This window comes from Glycine max, chromosome 12 (assembly GCF_000004515.6).
Source record: "Glycine max cultivar Williams 82 chromosome 12, Glycine_max_v4.0, whole genome shotgun sequence".
Taxonomy (NCBI): Eukaryota; Viridiplantae; Streptophyta; class Magnoliopsida; order Fabales; family Fabaceae; genus Glycine; species Glycine max.
Window position 1 is genome coordinate 3,760,773 of NC_038248.2, and position 22,157 is coordinate 3,782,929.

At 33.5% G+C, this 22,157-nt stretch overlaps 3 protein-coding genes across 11 annotated transcripts; 2 read left to right on the forward strand and 1 right to left on the reverse strand.

Moving 5' to 3' along the window:
- Window positions 1–2,144: 2,144 nt before the first annotated feature.
- On the forward strand, window positions 2,145–3,226 carry LOC100784051 (tetrapyrrole-binding protein, chloroplastic). Its single transcript, XM_003541122.5, has one exon. It carries the CDS (start codon window positions 2,145–2,147, stop codon window positions 2,943–2,945), a length of 801 nt encoding a protein of 266 aa, XP_003541170.3. The 3' UTR covers window positions 2,946–3,226.
- Window positions 3,227–3,586: 360 nt separating this feature from the next.
- LOC100798518 (uncharacterized) lies at window positions 3,587–8,644 on the reverse strand. The gene is given in 10 exon segments (XM_026124554.2): window positions 3,587–4,283; window positions 4,964–5,057; window positions 5,387–5,473; window positions 5,570–5,627; window positions 6,044–6,107; window positions 7,453–7,514; window positions 7,813–7,864; window positions 7,977–8,049; window positions 8,150–8,225; window positions 8,349–8,644. Coding segments are annotated over 10 exon segments (843 nt in total). The 5' UTR covers window positions 8,533–8,644; the 3' UTR covers window positions 3,587–4,190.
- A 3,014-nt stretch (window positions 8,645–11,658) lies between these two features.
- Window positions 11,659–21,439, forward strand: LOC100799047 (protein SEMI-ROLLED LEAF 2). Of its 9 annotated transcripts, none has more exons than XM_041007355.1 (22): window positions 11,669–11,781; window positions 11,865–11,951; window positions 12,151–12,215; window positions 12,377–12,568; window positions 13,221–13,295; window positions 13,537–13,652; window positions 14,356–14,470; window positions 14,817–14,945; window positions 15,367–15,414; window positions 15,669–15,865; window positions 15,953–16,149; window positions 16,241–16,533; window positions 16,602–16,751; window positions 16,847–17,164; window positions 17,465–17,614; window positions 18,052–18,127; window positions 18,467–18,594; window positions 18,738–18,932; window positions 19,460–19,600; window positions 19,695–19,823; window positions 20,048–20,254; window positions 20,868–21,439. In XM_041007355.1, the coding sequence occupies exons 4-22, from the start codon at window positions 12,434–12,436 to the stop codon at window positions 21,027–21,029; spliced, it is 2,961 nt and encodes a 986-aa protein (XP_040863289.1). In that variant the 5' UTR covers window positions 11,669–11,781; window positions 11,865–11,951; window positions 12,151–12,215; window positions 12,377–12,433; the 3' UTR covers window positions 21,030–21,439. The 9 variants fall into 9 exon arrangements, with proteins under 9 accessions (XP_040863293.1, XP_014619991.1, XP_040863290.1 ...); XM_041007360.1 differs by having other exon boundaries at window positions 12,421–12,568; XM_041007359.1 differs by lacking the exon at window positions 11,865–11,951 and having other exon boundaries at window positions 11,659–11,781; window positions 12,296–12,568.
- Window positions 21,440–22,157: the final 718 nt, after the last annotated feature.

Consider the following 22,157-nt stretch of genomic DNA (forward strand, 5'->3'; position numbering starts at 1 on the left):
TAGCATCTGAAAATTATTTTTTACTAGTGTTAAAAATTTGAACACTTTTGAAATTTACTTTCCAAAATATATTTAATACATTCTCAAACTTTTTTTTAGAAGGGCTGTTTTTGAGGGGGGAACAATATAGAGAAACGAAAGTGCCAAGAGAAAAAAAACAAAAAGGTGAGTAATTGTCCCTTGATAAATTGTAAATGTTTTTGTCTGGGCTCAACGGTTGTCCAGACCCAAAAGATATGCTGTTGTTTCCTGCACTCCCATTTTGCTTTCTGCACTTTTCATTGTTTTATGGAAAGCTCATTCCCAAATTTCTGGAATAGACTTTTCGAAAAGCAATGAGAAGTGCAAGAAGTATGTCCCCAAAAGATAATGAGTTCAGAAAGACACTAATGTTCAAGGGAAATTGATATTAGTCCCTACCATTAATGCGCAAATACCAAAATATCATTTATTTGCTTTCCTCCAATATTGGCACCCACTCTTTCCCACCTACAATGTGTTTAACACAATGGAATTATAATTCCTTTGTGTTACACAATTTACAAACGACGAAATTACAATCCTATTATGTTAAAATTTGTGTGATACAATGATTCAGTTGTGTTATAGAAATTGTAACACAACGGAATCATTATTTCATTATGTCACAAAAATTTCAACATAATGAAATCATGATTCTATTAGATTGCTAACTATGCAATTAATATCTAATTATTTCTATCTGTCAAACAATAAAAAAAAACAAAAAAAATATACAATGAAAGTATGATTTTGTTGTACATTATACAACGAAATCATGTTTTTCGTTGTATATTCTTTGTTAACTCCTACTTGCACAACGAAATTATATTTTACATTTTTCCGCAAACTCAATTACACAATGGAAAGAGACTTTCATTGAACTAAAGGGGGTGCAAAAAATGTACAACAGAATCACGATTCCATGATTCTGTTGCATAATATTTTTGGCACCCATTAATGTAGCGAAAGTATATTTCCATTGTGTATTATGAGGAAGAATATTTTTAAAATTTTCAAAAGATGATAGGAATCAATAACAATTGTGTTGGGGCCAGTAACAACCCATATTAAAGTGGTACCAGTTGGACTAAAACAAAAAATGGGGTTTGGGTTGGATGGATGTACATCATAAAACTTTGATCAATGACCATGCATTTCTAGAGTCCCTACTTCTTAAAAGTATCCCAGTTACATGCCAAAACAATGTGTTAACTTTCCACTCAGTATGATTATTATACTAGACAAACTAATATTTTATAGCAAATTAAGTGTGAAAAACAAAGGGTGATAATAAGGTCAAGTTAATATATCAAGTGTTGAAAAAGCTGTGTACATAGCACCATGTAAATGTCATTACTTTATTTGCTAGTTAGTTCAGAGTAATGTTATTACTCACAACCCAAGACACCCTCACATACAAAGAAGTGAACAACTATGTCACCACCAGCCAATGCCATCGCATAAACTAATAAAAGAAATGAATTTCGTCCGAAATATGTAAACTATACATATTCATCAATATGACCGGCCAACAACAGTGTTGAGCATAAAATCAATTGTGTGGTGTGTATTATGTAAGTGTGTTCAGAAAGAGCCAAAACCAAAAAAGAAGGGGGGGAAATCCATTTTGTTTATACCCTTCATATTTTATACCATTCATTTATTTACCCTGTAATTGTCCATCATTTGGCTTATTTGTATAATCATGGCAAACTCAAATTTGCACATGGAAATTTCCAGAAAAGTGTCATTCTCTTTAGTTTCTTCTTCTCCTTGTTTTTAAGAAAATAAAAGAAAAGGAGTCCATTCTGCCACATATTTTAGTTTCTAAGAAAAGAAAAAGGAGTCTATTTCATGGACTAAAGAAATTAATTATGCTGAGAGGGAGAGAAAAGACAGGTGCAGATAGAGAGAGTGATCTAGCCTCACCCTTATTCAGCCAATCACAAACTCTCATTATATTACTTTTGATTAACTCATCACAGTCCCACCCCACACATTCCTTATCCCCTCCTCCTTCCAAGCAAGCCTTTGAACCACCATATCAAAAAAAAAAAAAAAAGAATCCTTCAAATCACATCACAACGCACACACTCTTCTTTTACCCTTTCTCTTATTCTTTCATGTTCCAAACTAAAATGGCAACTAACTCTCTCCATTACTCCATCCAACACCACCAATGTTCACTCACCAAACGCCACCACCCCTCAGACACCCCACCCCCCACATCACTTTTCCTCAAACCCCCTACACCCCCCATACACCACAACATCACTCTCTCGCACACTCCTTCAAACTCATATATCACCTATTCCATCTCTCAAACCACACCTTCCTCCACCACCTCCCAAACCACCCCGTCCTTCGACCTCCTCCGCCACCATCTCTCCACCAATAACTTTCAGCTGGCCGATGAGGAGACGCGTCGTCTCCTCATCGTGCTTGCTGGCGAAGCCGCACAGAAGCGCGGCTACGTCTTCTTCTCGGAGGTGAAGTTCATCTCCGAGAGCGCCCTCAGGGCCATCGACTCCCTCTGGAGGGAGCACAGCGGCGGCAAATTCGGGTACAGTGTGCAGAAGAAGCTACTGGAGAAGGCCAACGGAGACTTCACCAAGTTCTTCATCAAGCTTGGGTGGATGAAGAAGCTTGACACTGAGATGGAGCAATACAACTACAGGTCCTTCCCCACTGAGTTCATCTGGGAGCTCAATGATGACACCCCAGAGGGGCATTTGCCTCTCACAAACGCTCTCAGAGGGACACAGTTGCTTAATAACGTTCTCAAACACCCAGCTTTTGATGTAGTTGATGACAAAGAAGAAGAAGAAGATGGTGAGAACAAGGACAATGGGGCAATCACAGATAATGGTTCTTCGTCAAAGACATTGGGTCAGAGGATCTTCAAACCGGACTATAGCTTCTAAGTGCATAGAGGATGTACCTTAATTTGGAGGTCAAATTTTACGTATAAGATAAACATATAGTAATTAGTATTAATTTATTATCAAACAGTGCAACTGTGCAAGTGGTTACTTCATTGTATTTTTTTTTTTTCATTTTTCTTTTTTTACCTTCTTGCTCTTTTTCCATTATATCTGTTTTTTTTTTTGGGCCAATGTGCTCTTGAATTTTCTGTCTTTATAATTTGGCTGACTGCGTTTTACAAACAAATCAACAGAAGGTTCACTTGTTTGTTGGTTTTTAACTCGTGTGATGTTAACTGTTCCACTCGAAATTTAATAGGACAATAATAATATTTGCTAGTTACTTTTGAGTTTTTGCTTTTCAGCGTGATTGACGCGAGAGAAAGAGGATGGTAAAAATTACAGGTGGAAGATATTGTGTAAATGTGTGCAATATTATTGTTAGGAAGCTTAAGTTTAGAAACGGAAAGACAAATTGTTCGCCCTGATTTTTTGTTCATAACCAAATTGGAGCGAGCGATAAAGGATAATAACTTTATTTTTATTTTTTAAAAAAATAACATTTATTATTTGCTCCATATTTTCAGTCATTTAAAAAAATAATGAGTTTATATTAAAATAAGGAATAAATAATATAGGCATTATCAATGTAAAAGATACTTTATATTACTATCTAATTACAAAGCATCAATATGATAAAGCATCAAAGTGAGGAAAGCAACCTCTGTTTATAAGCCATTTGGCCTATTTTTCTTTCCCTACTATTCTATCTCTGTAAGATTCTCTCCAAAACTTCCAAATACAGACTAATGTAAGAGTTATTTCAAAATTTGGAAAGGAATAATAATGAGCTAAATTTTACAACATAAGGGCCAATAGATGGTGCACATAGTTTCCCAGGGTTATGATTTACACGAGTTGCCTCCTTGGTCAGTACATCAAATCAAGAGTTGCCTCCTTGGAAACCAGCCTTTTTAGTGCTACGAAATCTAGTACATCAGATGTAACGAAAAAAAAAAAACGGAACTTTGTATTGCAGCACGAAAATTAGATACTTTTCCACCTCAAGAAAATTAGCCACCCAACTCAGCATTACAAAAGAGAGCATTCCAAACTTGACTTTAGTTCCGAAGAAATCTCTTATCTTTTCCAGAGCAAACTAATAAAGAAAGCTATTTTGATGTTTGACATAATGTACACAAAATTCAACAATGTCAAAAGTAACCAAGACTTACCCAGCTAACATTATGCACAGGGGCACAGTCTCCTTGTGTGCTGATGTAAACCATCACAAGAAAGTATAGACTGTGTTTCAGTGTACAAACATGATCCTGGATTCTGAAAATAACAAAGCAAATACGAATTATAAATGTCCTGATACAATTACATCAGCTTTGCAGAAGTTCAAACTAACTGAATATTTCAGCCGTACACATTCCAATCTTTTAATTGGCACGCTCATATTTCCAGATAACTACAAAATTAAAAGGTTCATATCCTCTAATTTCCATGGATGAAGAATTCAAAGAAAGATTTTGGTACATTGCAGATTACTGCATAATAAGCATAAGCATTTAATAAAAATGAAAATTTTGGAGACCATCTAAAACTCAGAATTTCCAGCCTATTACTACTTTAGTCATTAGTGGCATTTGAAGATAAAATGAAAGGCTACAAGCCACTAGAACCATTCTCATGGCTTATTGATGACCAACTGGACACCACTTCCAACATGGAGTTTTGAAATTAAAACCACCAATTCACAATGGTTCCGTGAGGGTGCCACACGTAAAAGGAATATTATTTTGAAGAGTTATATACAGGGTGGAGCTCACAAGCAGTTCCAAATGAAATTCACAGTTTAAAAGAACCCATCAAATACCAAGTATCAGTAAGGGATTCTATGACACATATCATCTAATTCAATTTATATAGGGAAAAACACCTATTAGATAATCAGTACTCATCAGTTTCTAGAATCTAACATGCTTTTATTTTTGTTAAATCATATCTATTACCAGATGCACTGGGGCATCATAAACAACTTCAGCGGGTTGATCTGCTCCGACACTTGCCAAGCAAGATCCCTTGCAGCTCATATATTTCTGAATACTGCCAACATAGTCAAGACCAATTGATAAGATCAGTACATCAAAAGGAAAGGAATAATCATCAGCATGCATGATATTCGTTCCTCACTCAATATTGCTTTTTGTGCCAAGACATTATTATCCATGGTAACCGGTAAGTAAGTTTGCAACAAAGCAACAATAAAGGTGGAACGAAAAAGAGGAAGTACAGAAAACTAAATATGTGATGAAAATCATGCACATTAATAAAATTAGACATCTTGTGCACAGTGGGGATAAATTACACAGAGTACCATTGAAATACATACATTGGCAACAGAATTTAGAACATAATTTCAATGCATCACTTACATGTCACAATTATTAAGCACCACAAGTTTATTTGGGACACATGATCATCCTCTTGATTTGCAAACTGAATTACATGATTCACCTTGCCTGTCAAACAAGTGATAAGAGGTTCAACTGCTATGCTATAGCAAGAAACTGCAAATGTCAGCCTCAGCGAAAGAAGCAATCTCAATAATAATTCACCTCCCAACAACAACATTGATGCCACTCAGTCTTGCTTCTGTGAGAGTACTATTTTTCCCTGCTTCAATGCATGAAAAGGAACAGATTTTATCTTAATAGTGATAAATAGAACAAAATCATAAAGTATTGGTAACAAAAAGTCCTAAACCACAACCTGTCTATAACAAAAACACAACTGTAACATGTTTTATCTAAACATCTTTTAGAATACAAAGTACAATGTCATTCAAATGGATTGTAGGCTTGTAGCCTGCTCTTGCCTATCAAAGACTAGTTAACTAATATTATTTCACCGTCAATTTCCCATCGTCTAGGCAAACTGCAAAATCCTATGATGCTATAATTATTACTAGGCTATCTGCATCACTTACTGGTGAGGTTTTAGAATCTGCACCTTGGTGGATCAAAATACAATTAGGAACTTAGCATAATTACTAGGCATTACTAATACAACAGTTTCCTCTGCAGACTTACCAGAAGAACTTGAAGGCAGAGAAAAGCAGTGGTGGAAGTCACTAATATAAGCATTTTCATGGACCTGAAAAATTACACACCAAGATAGAAACATTAGCAACTTATCGAAAGCATGTTTTTCAAGCTCTTGAGTTAACTCTTGGACCTTAATGAACTTACAATCCTAAGCTACAAAAACAAACTAACTCACATGCAAACTTCTTTTGTCAAACTTGTATGAATTTATGTACACTGACAAAACATTAAACTCTCAATTCAACTGATAAATTTACAAGTTTGAGCTTACACATATTTTTTACCTCAAAATGCACAGTTTTAGTCAATTTTATTGGATACTTGAGTTTCCTTTGTTTACAAAATGTATTTGATATATAAACCTGATAATAATACTTTGTTCTATTTGGCCAAACTTCAAAACAATGTATCTGTGGAGCCTAGTATTATAGTATTGAGTCTTGTTTTTAGTTTATTTCTTTTATTTACTTTGTTTTAAAGTTGAGTTTCCTTTGTTTACAAAATGTATTTGATATATAAACCTGATAATAATACTTTGTTCTATTTGGCCAAACTTCAAAACAATGTATCTGTGGAGCCTAGTATTATAGTATTGAGTCTTGTTTTTAGTTTATTTCTTTTATTTACTTTGTTTTAAAGTTGGAAATTTCGATATTAATCAAGCATATACTATATAATTATGTTTGGTTATTAAGACTACTTTTTTGTTGATAGAGAAAGATTTTAAATAATATTTTTGAGTATGTAAACACTTACAACTTTACAATTCAAGTTTACTAGGGCCCTATGAGTTTACCTAAACTCCCAAATTGGACAACATTACTTGATTGTAATTTGTAAATATTAAACAGCTAGGAAACATAAAGATATTAGGCACCAAGATATCTACATTCCTCTTTAAAAAGAACCAGTCCATGGTGGTATTTTGTTCTTTAATTCATACATCGAAACTTTAAAAAGCATGTGAGCTCCTATGCTCTTGAATATCTCTGAAATAATCCATTTTAGTGTATCTAAGGAAAGACGTTATACGAGGTAAATACTAAAAGGTAATGGGACCATACAGGCATATACCCATGTAATTGTGAGAGAAAACAAAGAACAAAAACAAAAAATATGCTCCAAATAAACTGTTGTGCTGATTGTTATATAAGTGTAAGTGAACACAGTCAACTCCATAATCAATGCCTAGAAATAGACTAATGTGAAAAGCTTCTAAATCAAGTCTGACAAAAATCAGTTGCCATGAAAGGGATTTTCTTTTTAATAGAATAAGGCCATAAGCAACCTTGTAAATGAGAGGTAGTGTATGTTATTAAAGGTAATCATATAAGTACATTTCTAAAAGTTAAAATTTCAAGAACAGGATAGCTAGAATGCAGGAGTATACTCACCACGCTCTCAGAACTATGACAACATCTCCCAGCACAGTAGTCAAAAACACTTGAATAAGTCCCTGCCAAAAAATCAAATGATGTATGTCAGAACAAATAAGTTAAATTCTTACTACAACATGCTCAGGAGATTTTGGGTCACTTAAGAACCAGTCAGCAGACGGAGAACCTAGCCAAAACCAGGAGAGCAAAGAGGAAGATGAAAATATCATTGTTTATGCTTATTAAAGCCTTCCATTTACATCCTCATCAGAAACACATTCATTTTTAAGATGTCCAGGCTAGTCAATCCAAGGCTCCAAATACAACTCTACATTACACCCAAACAAAATGGCAAGGTAATGAGATAGAAAACATTACTTGCAGTAGCAGGCTTGGCAACCTTCATCTTCACCACTTGTTCCTTACTTATCTGTTCAATTACGTTAAACCAACACACACTAAGATCCTTGGTTTGTTCAATTGGATGATGCCCCCAAAAAGGGGAAAGAGAGAATACAGTGAAATATCATATAAGACATTACCAAAGCAGGATTGAAGCAGCAGGAAACACAATATTCATAAGAGTTGCAACATTGTGAAAGAAGATTGCATCCACTACAAATAGAATCAAAAGTCACAATCTAAGATGCCAATGGCATGGTTGTTGTTTGTTCAATTGTTCCCTTCAAATCAGTTAGGAAACAGAAAAACTCACTGACAAGAGACTTTCTCCCCTCTTTGAGGGCAGCAGCGAGAGCGTGAGTTAACAGACGTAGCATTACGCACACAACCTACAAAGCAATGCAATCAATCAATAATAGAACATTGGTAGCAAACTTTATGGAATATAATAATAATAATAATATCACAAATAAATCAAGAAAAAAAAAAGGTAATTCTTAGGAGTGCCCAACCGTTGTCATCTGAGAGGAGGTATCTTCCTTGAACGGTGGTTTTGCATGGATGAATGATTTGAAAGCCAACATCCTTCCTGATAGCAGTGATTGTGGAAGAAAAGTGAAAGAATAAGAGAATAAGCAACAAATTTTTTATCCCTATGTTGTTCCTCCTCTTCGATGCTGATGCAGACACTTCCATCGTAGTTTCAATTCATTTCTCACCTTCAACCTCGACCTCGACCAATTGCAATTTCTGTACGAGGTCGTCGATTGTTCTGTTCGCTGTCTAGCGGACCCGCTTGCCTGGGCCAACACTTTCTGAGTACCGTTTTGGGTCAGTCAGAATGGCCCAACTGATTTTCTGCAGCACAAAAAAAGCATTACTATTGGCACCTCTAATTATTATTAACCCCCATTTTAATTTTCATTTTTTAAAAGACCAAAAATACCCCACCATTTCACCTATTAAACCCTAAACCTTTAAAACACCCCACCCCCTACCATTATCCCCCTCTATTGCACCCCCTTCCCTTCTCCTTCTCAGTTGCAACCTACCCCTTATTCCTTCTCCTTCTTTCATTCACTTTCTCCATTACTATGTCAAAGTTAAGCTTTCATTGTCCTTATTTTTGTCAAAGTCAAACTCTCTCTTGGCTTAATATGAGATCTTGAGCTCAAATCTTTTTTCATATTTTAAAGATATGAGGGAAACTTGTTTTTGTTGTGTACATGTGAATTGAATTGAAATCCATGCACTTTCAATATGTTGATTTGTAGATTCATTATGTAGCATGTGTATTATATCAAACTCGTGAGTAGAGTTGGCCTTAAGGAAGAGCAGACAACTACATCTTGTAGGTAGAGAGCTACGATAGATTTATAGGAGCAATAGGCTATCATGACTAACGACACAAAGTTATATTGCATTGTTGAGCCTAAGGTTTCTCTTGCATTAGAGGCATAAAGTGGATAGGTGCCAAACCTAGTTAAGGGATCATGAACTTCATGGCCTCCTTATAAAATAGGTCTTTTAGACCATTATGTATTAACGTCATATTTGGACCATACTATCCCACAACCACTGGAAGGAATAAGCAAGCCAACATTTAAGCTTATTAATCATGCAAAAAATCCTATATATGCCTACAAATTAGGTTGTAAAGAGGCACGTGGAGGAGTTTAGGTTTGGTTCCTCATATACACAGAGTATGACATGGCAAATAAAGTCATATTGTTTGCATTTACTTAGTTGCGACATAAGGACACTAACTCATTTTACATTTTCGTATGGGAGCTTACCATCACACTAGATGATGTGTCATGTCTCCTACACATTCCTATTATCGGGAAACCCTATTATGATAAGACTATTGTGTTGTTGGAGGTGATGTTTGGAGTCAATTGCTTAAACATTAATTTAACCTCCCATAAGGGCTTACAATGACTTAAAACTTATTGAGTGAGTTATACATGGAACACTAGTAACAAGCAAGACGATATATGCAACATTGGGAGATGTGCAATGGTGTGAGGAGATGACAATTGCATGAGTGGTTGAGTAATACTAATACGAAGAACAATAAATCATAAAAGACTTAAATGTATTTTGTTTCCTGAAATATAATCATATTATTTTTTGTACCTTTTTATTTTTTTTTAATTATTATGGTTTTAAAGAAATTAATAAATATTTTATTATCAGATATCATAGTAAAAAAATATTAGCAATGTCAATCTTTTATTATAATGAAAAGAAAACAAAAAAGAGAGGGAACATGTTATTTTTATTTTTAATTGTTTAACTCAAAGAGATAGATTCGATTTTAAAAAACACAATTTCCTATGTAATTCAAAATTTAAGCCTTTTGTCTTTTCATTCTAAGAAAAAGGTAAATTTTTCTCATTCTATTTTTTTTTTTTTACTTTTAATTCTCAACCATTACTTAAAGGACAAGGAATAACAAAACAATAGTATTATTTTAATAATCTCTTTCTTTTATCACATTCATATATATATATATATATATATATATATATATATATAATTGTTGAACTTTAATAAACCATAGCAAAGTTAACGTCATAGTCACCGGGCAAGATGGCTTACAGGCTAAAATGTCACCATACAGTCAATAAAGATTAAAGAAAAAAGAACTTTCCCTTTTGAAAATCCAATCAAGTTTCAGACCGTTGGGCTTTTTCGGTGTTTGCAACTTGCAATCATTATATGGACAAAAAATTAGCAAATAAATACATACCACCCCAAAAAATATTAAATATATATATTGATTTAAGGTGAATTTTGTCACATAACATTAGTTTATTATTTTTTACACTTGTATTTTACCTTAACAACAAAGGCCATACACCTAAAATAAAAACAGAATAACTATAGCAAATTAATGCATGTCAAATAATAAGCATGTTTTACCCTTTACAAATGTGATAATACAAGAACAATCACACCTATACATTCCTGGAAAAAACTTAATATACAAATTCGTTTTTTACAAAGACAAAATTACCTTTGTGTGGATGAGAGTCATTTACATGAAACACATATACGCAAAAACATAAAAGAAAAAGAAAAAAAAACACACATAAAAATATTTGCAATGCATGCCTAATTAGACATATAAAAATAATAAAGTATTTTGTTTGGTGACAAAAATCATCCTAATTAATATTTTTTAAGATTTTCTCAAAAACTAAATTAAAAATAAATCTTGATCTTGATATTAAATAGATAAAAAAACACAAGTGACAATAAAAAATAATAAAAAAAAGCGGAAGAAACACATTATCATTTAATCTTATTACTAAAAAAAAGTCATATTATTGATGCGCCACACAGACAACAAATATTCTATCATTCTTAGTTACCAAATAGACCTGGAAAATAATAAATATATATTTTTAACATAAAAGTATTATATGAGTCCTTAATGTCCTTTTACCTTTAACGTAATTACATTTTTTATTCATAATTTTTTTTATATATTTTTTTTACAAAATTTGCACCTCTATTATTTTACCTTTAACATGATTATATTTTTACTTTCATTTTTTTCACAAATTTTGCACTAAATATTTTTATTTTTTAAAACAAATTTCATTCTCAATTTTTACACTTATTAATAGATAAATAAAAAAAATTATAAATTTATCAAAAAATAAAATACGTCAAATTAATTTATTTTGATGAAATTCACCTAAAATTTTAAAAATAAGATAAAAAATAGAATTAAGTAAAAAAAAAAAAAACTTTTACCGTTTTACTACGTGTTTTTTTTTTTTGGCACGTTGATTCGTTATTGTATGTAGTATATAGTTGTCGATGATGAGAAACGATCTAAGCATCCATGCCACGACGTTGAATGATTTGCGCGTAAACGATCATGAAGCGCAACAGAGTCATCGTGCAGTCAACTTTCCAACCACACCAATGGTGACGTTAGCGTGCTTTTTTTTTTTTCTATTAATATATATTTTGTCAGCAATTTCATTTCACTAGATGGTTTAATTCAATAGTAGCTGCTAAGTACATGTTGATGCTGGAACGAAAGCGTTGGTTTCCAATAAGCATTAATATCCAACTGAGCAACAACGAAAATGACGGTGGAGTGTTCAACCCCTCTGACCCCATTGCCATTATTCTTATAGATTTGTTTTATTTATTACGTATTTTGCTTTGTTGTTTATTATTCCCTTGTTTAATTTCTTCAATTTTGTCATTTGTTGAGTCTGAGAGAGTCGTGTGCCACAATTTTCCACTGTTTCCTAGCTTTAATTGGAGTGATTTCTGAAATTGTGTTAGAGTTTCAACCCAGATCGTGACCGGAGAGGCAGAGACCTTTGATCTTGCAACTGTTTGAATTTTGGGTAAGTCAATGTATTTGGTTTAAATTCATTAAACCCTTTTGAGCTCAGGATTTGACTGGGCTTTAATTAAGTTGTAGCAGTAGGCATGATGAACAATGGTTGTAGATAAAACTTGTGAATTTATGTTGTTGTTGCTGCTGGAATGTGAATTGTGGAGGCAGTTTTCAGAGAAAGTGGGTTGATTGATATTGAGAAGATTCTTCAGGGTTCATAGCAAAATGGGGGTTATGTCCAGGCGGGTTGTGCCCGTCTGTGGTAACCTCTGTTGCGCCTGTCCTGCTCTTCGGGCAAGCTCCAGACAACCGGTGAAGCGTTATAAGAAGTTGCTAGCTGATATTTTCCCACGCTATCAGGTGACATTTTCAGCTCTTGATATGCAATTTCGTTTCAGATATCAGTTTTGCTTGTTATTATGTTAGTTAATGGCTTACTATAGTTACCCCTTTCTTTCCCCTTGCAAAGCAGTACATTGATGTGTAGTTAACTATTAAACACCTGTTGGTTGCTTCGACCTTTATTGTGAAAACCAACAGTATTCAATGAATATATGTTTGGCAACACATCATGGTACTCATATCCAGGAAAAAAAAACATGGGTATTGTAGCAAGATTTTTCCTTGATTTAGCAATTATTTGGGAATATACCATGGGATGGTTTTCATGTCTATTGGTTTCGGAGGCTGGTATATTTTTTAAACACGCTTCTTTGCTATCAGTGACTTCATTATGTAATTTTTAATCTAGATTTTGCATTTAGTTTATCATTTCCCTTAGCTAGTTTACCACTGCCACTATTAGTAACTAGTTTATTGTGTTCCAAATAAGAATTTCCAGTTTCCTGAAGAAAAGGGGTACATCAGGATCCATGATAATTTTTTTTTTATTCTAATAAATATTATCAGAATTTAATAAATATTTGGATTGGTTTGGAGCCCCTCTCAGCCCTTTTTATTTCCTCTGATCTTCACATCATCTAATATGCACGATAGTTACTGTGTTTGGCAGGAGGCTGAACTTAATGATAGAAAAATTGGAAAACTATGTGACTATGCTTCTAAGAATCCACTAAGAATTCCCAAGGTAATGTCATTCTTGGAAGTCTTTTATTTTCTCTGTCACTTCAGGTTCAATTGCATCATGTAATCAAGACAAATTTTGACATGATGGAAAGAATTTAGATAATAATAATTCTCTTAAGCAACTATTTGATTTGAATAATATGATAATATGATGAAACTATTTTATGTCTGAAGTTATCTATGGTGCAGGAGGAAATCTCGTTGGCTTCCATTTAAGTTTTTTTTGGTATTTTATCTTGCAGATTACTGATAACTTGGAGCAAATATGTTACAAATATTTGCGTTATGAAACCTTCGGCTCAGTGGAAGTTGTCTTGTGCATATACAGGAAATTCTTATCGTCATGTAAGGAGCAGATGTAAGTTTAATGACATGGATATACATCGTCATCATTCTGAAAAATTCACTTTTAAGGAGTAGTCATAGTTTGCCAGAAGAAAATTTTGCATGCATAAAATTTTAGATTGAATGTTTCCAGTCATTGCTTTTGTAAATTTTTTATGCTCCTGATATATAATCCAATGAGAAACCTGTTTCTTTTAGATAAATGCTACCTAGTGCCTTAAGGACACTATTTACGGAAACAAAATTTAGAATCTTTTTATTGGAAAAAAAGTATTAGTATACCAGAAACACAAAAGTTATTATTTTTCTCTGAGTAATTGAAGGCATTTAATAGGATGTATTTGATGTTCTTTAACCGGTGCCCTTAGGGCACTTGTTAGCATGATCCGCTCTTTGAACTTCTACATCAATCTTAAGTCACTGAATATATCTAATAATGAATGTATTTGCTACACAATTTCCTTTTCTGTTGTTATTTACAATCATTTGTGCAGTGAGCTGAATATCCTAAAAGTTGTGTTAAATACATTTTAAGGAGTGTGAAAAAGAAAAAAAATATAAAATATGATGTCATTTAAAACCATCTTTTTCCACATAATACTGGTTATTTTATAATTTGTGATAATATAAAACAGTGTCAATATTTTTTCTTTGATGGCCTCTTCTTTTTATTTCAAATATGTGATATATTCAAATGATAATTCCTAATTTTGCAGGCCACTTTTTGCTGGTAGTTTGTTAGAGATCATTCGGACTCTTCTAGAACAAACCCAAACAGATGAAATCATGATCTTAGGCTGCAACACTCTTTTTGATTTTTTAGATAGCCAGGTAGTTGGTTATTTAACGTTTCTGACTTTTTTGGAATTAACATTGTTCACTGTGGGATTGACTTATGTGGATGATGCATAGTCAGCAAGATCTGCCATCCCTTTGATTTCTTTGCTTAAATTTAACTTTCTGGTCTCTGGGTGAAAGTTCATGAAGGTAGTAAAAATGGATACCACTGAAGGTCAAAAATCATACTTCCCCTTGATCTTTCAGTACCTCTGGTACTGATTTGTTATATTAATAATACTATATTTTTGCCTTCCAAAAAAAAAAATATAATTATTTTTTTCAAAATTTTTGGAAGGCTTAAGATTTTGTGGTCCTGACTTTTTTAAATTAAAAATAGACAGATGGTACGTACATGTTCAACTTAGAGGGTTTTATTCCTAAATTATGTCAACTGGCTCAAGAAGAGGGGGAAGATGAACGAGCTCTGCGGCTACGTTCAGCTGGACTACAAGCTCTATCCTATATGGTACTGTTCCTTTCTCTGGTTCATTGGTTATGTCTTTTGGAAATTGCTTATTCATTCCTGTAATTTGACATAATAAGGATTAAGGACTGCTCTTTTCTTCAGCGATCAAAAGCAGAAGAAACCACATAACTATTTTTATGAATATGAACTCTATGCATAGGATTAGAATGTAAATTAGAGGTGAGGATCAATGTTTGGTCTTTAGCAGTTTTAGTGATCACTGATCATGTTATCTGGTAATAGCTGTAAAAGGCTAGAAGATTTGATTTTGTAAATGATTGTAAGAGTGAGAGGTAAATAATTTGAACTGGTTAGTGGTTACGTTATTCCTAACACAGTATCCTTTTGTCAGTTGCCTTTTAGGTCACTTGTACCTTTGCTTGTTGATATCTTTTGCTTTTCCCCCATTTTCTGTGGATAGGTTCATTTCATGGGCGAGCATTCCCATCTTTCCATGGATTTGGATGAAGTGAGTACTGTTTCCATACTCTTCCTTCTTTTGGTTATTGTTCAATGGTACAAAAAAAGACGTAAAAAACAAGGGATGCATTTGTTGTTGAAGTTTGATTTTTTATGTTTTTATTTTTTATTTTTCCAAATTTTGAACCCAAACTTGGGTATTTAATTTAGAGCTCATCTTGCACTTGTAGCAACAGAGAGTTTTTTTCAATCTAACTTTTTTGCTTTTTTGTTTCTTGTTTGGGCGGCTGGGCTTTGAAATAGATTATATCAGTGACTTTGGAGAATTACCCGAGTCTCCATTCTAACTCCAGACCTGCCAATGAAGATAAACTGAATTCAGAGTCCCTGGACCTGTTAGTACAGGGAATTCCCAAAGTAGAAGACCCTTTAACAGATATCACTAAGAAGGATCCTTTGTTGCTGAAAGCTGTGACTGGAACTGAGATAGACTGTGTGTTGTATGTTGCACCTTACTCTTCACCACCCTTTATTATGAAGCCAACAGTCATGGTCCCAAAGCCCTTATGTGTTCACATCTTTTACAGGGATACTGCTAAAGATCCTACATATTGGTCAAAGGTTTGCTTGTATAATATGGTCAAATTGGCAAGGGAAGCTACAACTTTACGGCGTGTCCTTGAGCCTCTTTTTCACTATTTTGATACTGAAAATCAATGGTCTTCTGAAAAAGGAGTTGCTGCTCATGTTTTGATGTACTTAGAATCTCTTTTAGCAGAATCAGGTAACCCTGCATTATTCAGTGACACAATTTTCCTTAAAAATATATGTTTTCTGTTATTTCAGTATATTGATTATCTCTTTTTACACACCAGGAGATAACTCCTGTCTTCTGTTGTCCATTTTGGTCAAGCACTTGGATCATAAGAATGTTGCTAAGCAGCCTATCCTTCAGATTAATATCATTAACACTACAACAAAACTTGCACAAAATGTGAAGCAACAGGCTTCAGTTGCAATACTTGGTGCAATATCTGACCTCATTAAACATTTAAGGAAGTGTCTGCAAAATTCAGCTGAAGCTTCCAGCATTGGAAATGATGGGCTTAAGCTGAATACTGAACTCCAATTTGCCTTGGAAATGTGTATATTACATTTTTCCAACAAGGTATGCATAACATTTTGTTTGTCTTTCAAACTTTATGCTTCTACTATATAACTTTTTGAGAATAACAGGTTGGAGATGTTGGACCCATTCTTGATTTGATGGCTGTGGTGTTAGAGAATATCTCAAGTACAACCATCATAGCAAGAACAACAATCTCTGCTGTTTATCAAACAGCAAAATTAATCATGTCCATTCCTAATGTATCATATCACAAAAAGGTTAGTGTTCTGAGTTACTTTGACTGGATATGGACTTTTCTATATGCCTGATAGTAAAACTGTATAAACTTTTGGGTAATTTTTCGTCCTTTCAGGCTTTCCCTGATGCTTTGTTTCACCAATTGCTCCTGGCGATGGCTCATCCTGACCATGAAACACGAGTTGGAGCACACAGCATCTTTTCTTTAGTGCTTATGCCATCTCCATTTTCTCCCCAGTTAGACCAAAAAACAAAGGGGTATCAGAAGGTACCAAGCGAAAGCTTCTCCATTCAGCATGAAAGCTTTTTAGGAGCAGAACAGATCAATGGGAAACCTATGGAAGGAAAGGCAGTAGTTGGTGTTAGTGGGAAATATGCAGTTCATCCATATCATGGTCACATCTTTTCTGGTGCTCTAACTGATGGAAAACATGTATGGAATTTTTTACTTATCACTTTTTAGTTTATAATGTTTATTTTATTCATTGTTATTAATTGTATTAGTAGACATGCAACTCAATAGTTGTTTTTCGGAGGTGGCGGTTGGGATGCTGCCAGCAGTGCCTACTCTTCTTTTTTATATTTTATACAAATTTTATTAATTCCAATATATACTAATATTAGGAAGTGATTTGATTAGTTTTGTTTTTCCAATAGTGTAGAAAACCTTAGACATTACCTTTTGCTGTAATTGCTAATCAATATTGCATGATTTAACTCTTTATTTTTTCAGGAGCTAAGTTCTTTTCGGTTAAGCAGTCACCAAGTGAGTTTTTTGCTTTCTTCAATCTGGGTTCAAGCAACATCTGTGGAGAGTGGCCCTGCAAATTTTGAGGCAATGGCTCACACTTATAGCATTGCTTTATTGTTCACTCGTTCAAAGGTGAGATTGGTAAAATACTAAAATACAAATGCCATTTTTTTTTAGATTGAAAGTCCCTAAAGGCAATAAACTAATGCTTTTGTTCATTTTTTTTAATATTTAATTATTTATAACAGTTTACATTTTTATTTACCAGTTGACTGTTGCTGGGGTCACTTGTACTATTATATCTTAATCCTATGTTATTATAAAGTGGCCTAGTTCATATTCTTACACTATTACCTGGGTCAAGAACAGCTATCAATGCATATTTGAATTTTGTGTGAAATTATCAATAGTATTTTGTGGTAATAGCCAACATTTTGAATGTTTAATCCTTTTGGAAATGTAAAAAGAAATGCCATATTTTCATAATTTCTTTTATTAATCCTGATAGCTTATAAACCAAACAATTTAATTAATTTTTCTAAGTTCATGATGATGTGTACTTTTTACAGACATCCAGTTACATGGCTTTAGTAAGATGTTTCCAATTGGCATTTTCCCTCATGAGCCTCTCTTTGGACCAAGAAGGTAAGATGAACATATAAGTGGTTTTTTTGTCTTCTAATCCTGACGTGCTGCCTTCTTTGCACAACTTGGCTAAGGAATACAATTAAATGAGCCTAATTCTAGGGATTCAGTCTATATGTGCTATAAATTTTTTTCCTAAAATAGTTGATTGACTATACATGGTTTTTCACTGCAAGCAATGGTGTGACTGTCTCTCTCTCTCTCTCTCTATATATATATATATATAATATGTAGAATGTGTTGTTATAAGTGTTATCACTCTTCCCCAACTAATTGAGATAAAATGTTTTGTATTTTGCAAATTTTCTGACATGCCTGTTCTCTACTTGCCTGTTAAAGGAGGTTTACAACCATCTCGCAGGAGGTCTCTTTTTACTTTGGCATCGTACATGCTTATATTCTCAGCCAGGGCAGGCAATTTCCCTGAGCTAATTCAGAAAGTTAAAACTTCCCTGACTGAGACAACTGTTAGTTTCTTCCCTGAATCTCTTATCTTGATCCCTATTCCATGTCTTTGTTATTCAGCTTGCTTTTTAAAATTGAATTTTTATTATCTGCTTGTTTTTTTTAATAATGATCAGTTAAATTAATTAGTGTTGTAAATCCACAGGTAGATCCTTTTCTTGAGTTGATTGATGATGTCAGGCTGCAGGCTGTTTCTAGAGAATCAGAGAACATAATTTATGGATCTCAAGAAGATGATGTTTCAGCTATGAAGATAATGTCAGCAGTAAAATTGGATGACAAACAGTTGAAAGAGACTGTAATATCATGCTTCTTGACTAAATTTTCAAAACTATCAGAGGTAATGCGAATTTCTTTTCTTTTTGCTTAGATTCAAGGTTGGGAAGTTGCCAGGGTTAGGAGGATGAAGTAGGCACTACTGTATTTCAGTTTTCCATTAGTTAAGCTCATTGACCAGTAAAAATCACATTATAGTTGGCATCAATGGTGAATTTTATGCTCAAGCTTTTACTGAGTATGAGATGGTTGAATTGCTTTTTTGGAATTGATGTCACCATCACCCTACTTTTGGTCAAGGATAGAATAGCAATATGCTTCTTATAAGAAAATACGAAGGTGACACTGCCTTCATAAAGAATGAACTAGTTACATGAGCCATCAGTAAGGGAACACGATAATTTATCCCAGATTGAAAAGTTTTTCCATCAGGTGTAGTTGGGTTAACAAAGAATGCTTAGGTATGCTGTATAGAAATAATTTAAATAGCTAATTGGTTGTGTTTGGTTCCAGGATGAGTTGTCAAGCATAAAAAAGGAATATGTGAGTAGTGGGTGAGTATAAATAACATGACTTTTTCATATTAACCAGGATGAGTTGTCAAGCATAAAAAAGCAACTTGTACAGGGGTTTTCCCCTGATGATGCGTATCCACTGGGACCTCCATTGTTTATGGAGACACCAGGGAAGTCTTCTCCACTTGCTCAGATTGAGTTCCCAGATTTTGACGAGGTAAAATTCCTCAAAATTGCTTTTGCATCTAAGTTAAGTAAGTGGCTTTAGAAAACTTTTCTGTGTTAATACTTCTATGACATGTTGTTTCTAGATTGTGGCTCCATTAGCTTTGATGGATGAAGAGACATGGCCCAAATCAAGTGGAAGTCAGTCAGATCATAAATCATCACTATCTAGCAATAGCCCGGACATTCTAAGTGTTAATCAACTCATACAATCGGTAAAATGTGATACACTTTTATATTTAGTTTTAGCTGGTTGGCTATGTGACTGTATTTTAAATCAATCTTGTATCCTTAAGCTGGAGAGTCGAGACTGGGTTTCTTCTTTTAAAGATATGATTTTATATTTGGTTCAGGTTGCTTGGCTACATTATTGTATTTTAAATCAATTTTGTATTTTTCTGCCGGATTAAAGATACTCAGTGGATTATTGTATGGATAGGTTTTGGAAACCGCACGACAAGTGGCAAGTTTCCCCATTTCCTCAACTCCTGTATCTTATGATCAAATGAAGAACCAGTGTGAGGCACTTGTAACTGGGAAACAACAGAAAATGTCGATTCTTCACAGTTTCAAGCACCAGCAGGAGACTGGGGCAATAGTTCTTTCAAGTGAAAATGAAATAAAAGTTTCCCCTCTGCCAATTAAGGTTAGTTTGTTTTTTATCATGAGAGTTTATTTCTTCAGCAAAAGAAAAATATGTAGTGAAAGAATAATATTTTCTTCGGGATCCATATGACATTCCATTGGTTATACTGCTCAGTTGATTGTTTGGAGTATTGAGTGTCCTGGTTTAGGTAGCTTGTAAATTGAACGATGATGAAATTACCATTATTAGAAAATAAAAACTGAAGATGAAAGTTACCTACAGACCTAAAGACAGTATCAAATCATTTGCTTTATTATGATTCATAGCCAATAATACAACTTTTTCTTCTTCTAATAATCTTCCATAGATGATATTCGTAATTTCTCAATATCTTCTTAATCTTAATAACCAGTTGTATTATTTAGAGAAAAAATCACTCACTAGCTTAAATGATGTATTTGGAGAGCATGCTAAGATGTACTGTAGGTATAGAGTTCATTTATTTGTTTATTGCTACAATTTATGGAGAGGCAACCATTTGGTAACACGCAGTTTGAACCTATGGGTGACACCTTTGCATGATGCATTACAATCAGGTCCAAAGTTCAGATTATACATAAAGTTGTTTGTTAACATTGAAAGGATTATTATTTGTTACTTTGCCTTTGTATAGACACTGGAGTATTCAGAAGGTGATCTGAAGTTAGTGCATCACGAGCAATTTCAAGCACAATATCAAGTTCGCCTCTGCTCATATGACTTTGGACAGCAACATTCTTTGAAACTACCACCTGCAAGCCCCTTTGATAAATTCTTGAAAGCTGCTGGATGCTAATGGTACAAGATTGGCATAATAGATGCGTATGTAACTTTATATAGAGATGAACAACCCCATTGTTTTTTTTTTTTGGTTAGTTGTTGCCTCTTTACCAATCAGTCGGTCTTATTTTCATTCTTTTTGTAGTGGTAAACTTGGTTTTTTTTTAGCTGCCTTCCACCCTACATGCCCAAAGTGAGTAAAATCTGCTCCATAGTGCCACAATGTATGCCTTTCTCTTTTCTTTTTGTTAGGGGAGGACCATGTTTCTTCCGGCAAATGTATGATTTTGTGGGTAATTTTTCGTAATAATTGTCAATATTTTAAGGGGTTTATTTTGTTTGGTTAACACTGTTTTCACCGTGTCATCAGTTCTAGTAACAGTGTGACCATTATAATACAAAAAAAAAACTGATTCTTCTGGGTAAGCAAATTTTGGGCTAATTATTTTGCTTTTCATACCAACAATTTGTACGATTACAACCTTATCTATCAATCCTTAGAAGTGTTATTTTTAATAATAGAAGTTAATGGCGTGTCTTTCCTCATTTTGATTTACAATTTTTTTTTTGTTTAATTACCCATTTAGTTCATATAATTTGTAAACTTATTCTTTTTAGTCTCTATAGTTAATAAGTGAAATTGTTAGTCACTGAAGTTTATTAAGTGAATTTTTTAGTCCTTAAAATTTATATAAGGTCTCTGCAGTTAAAATTTTGAAAATTAAAATATAAATTTTATAAACTAAAAAAATTCACTTGGGTAAAGTTTGAATATGACCTTTTTTTTATTGCTAACCCAAATCAGTTATTTAGTCGTGTGCTATCAATTTGCTTCAGTGGACTGTTAACAAGGTGAATAAATGTGTCCGTTAAATAAATTGTACACACATATATGTCCATTGATCATCTTTTGAGGTACTAGAATACATGAAAAAAAATTAAACTAGTCCAGTTAGTTCGACAAACAAAACTAATAAATTGATCAAATAATTAGTTCGGACAATTAAAAAATAGAAAGATAAAAAAAGTTGGTGGAAAATTAATGAAGCGGTTCGAAATAATCAGGGAAACCGATGTCCGAAACTGATTAAATTTTTTTATTAATTATTTTTAATTTTCTTTATCTTATTTAATTTAAATATCT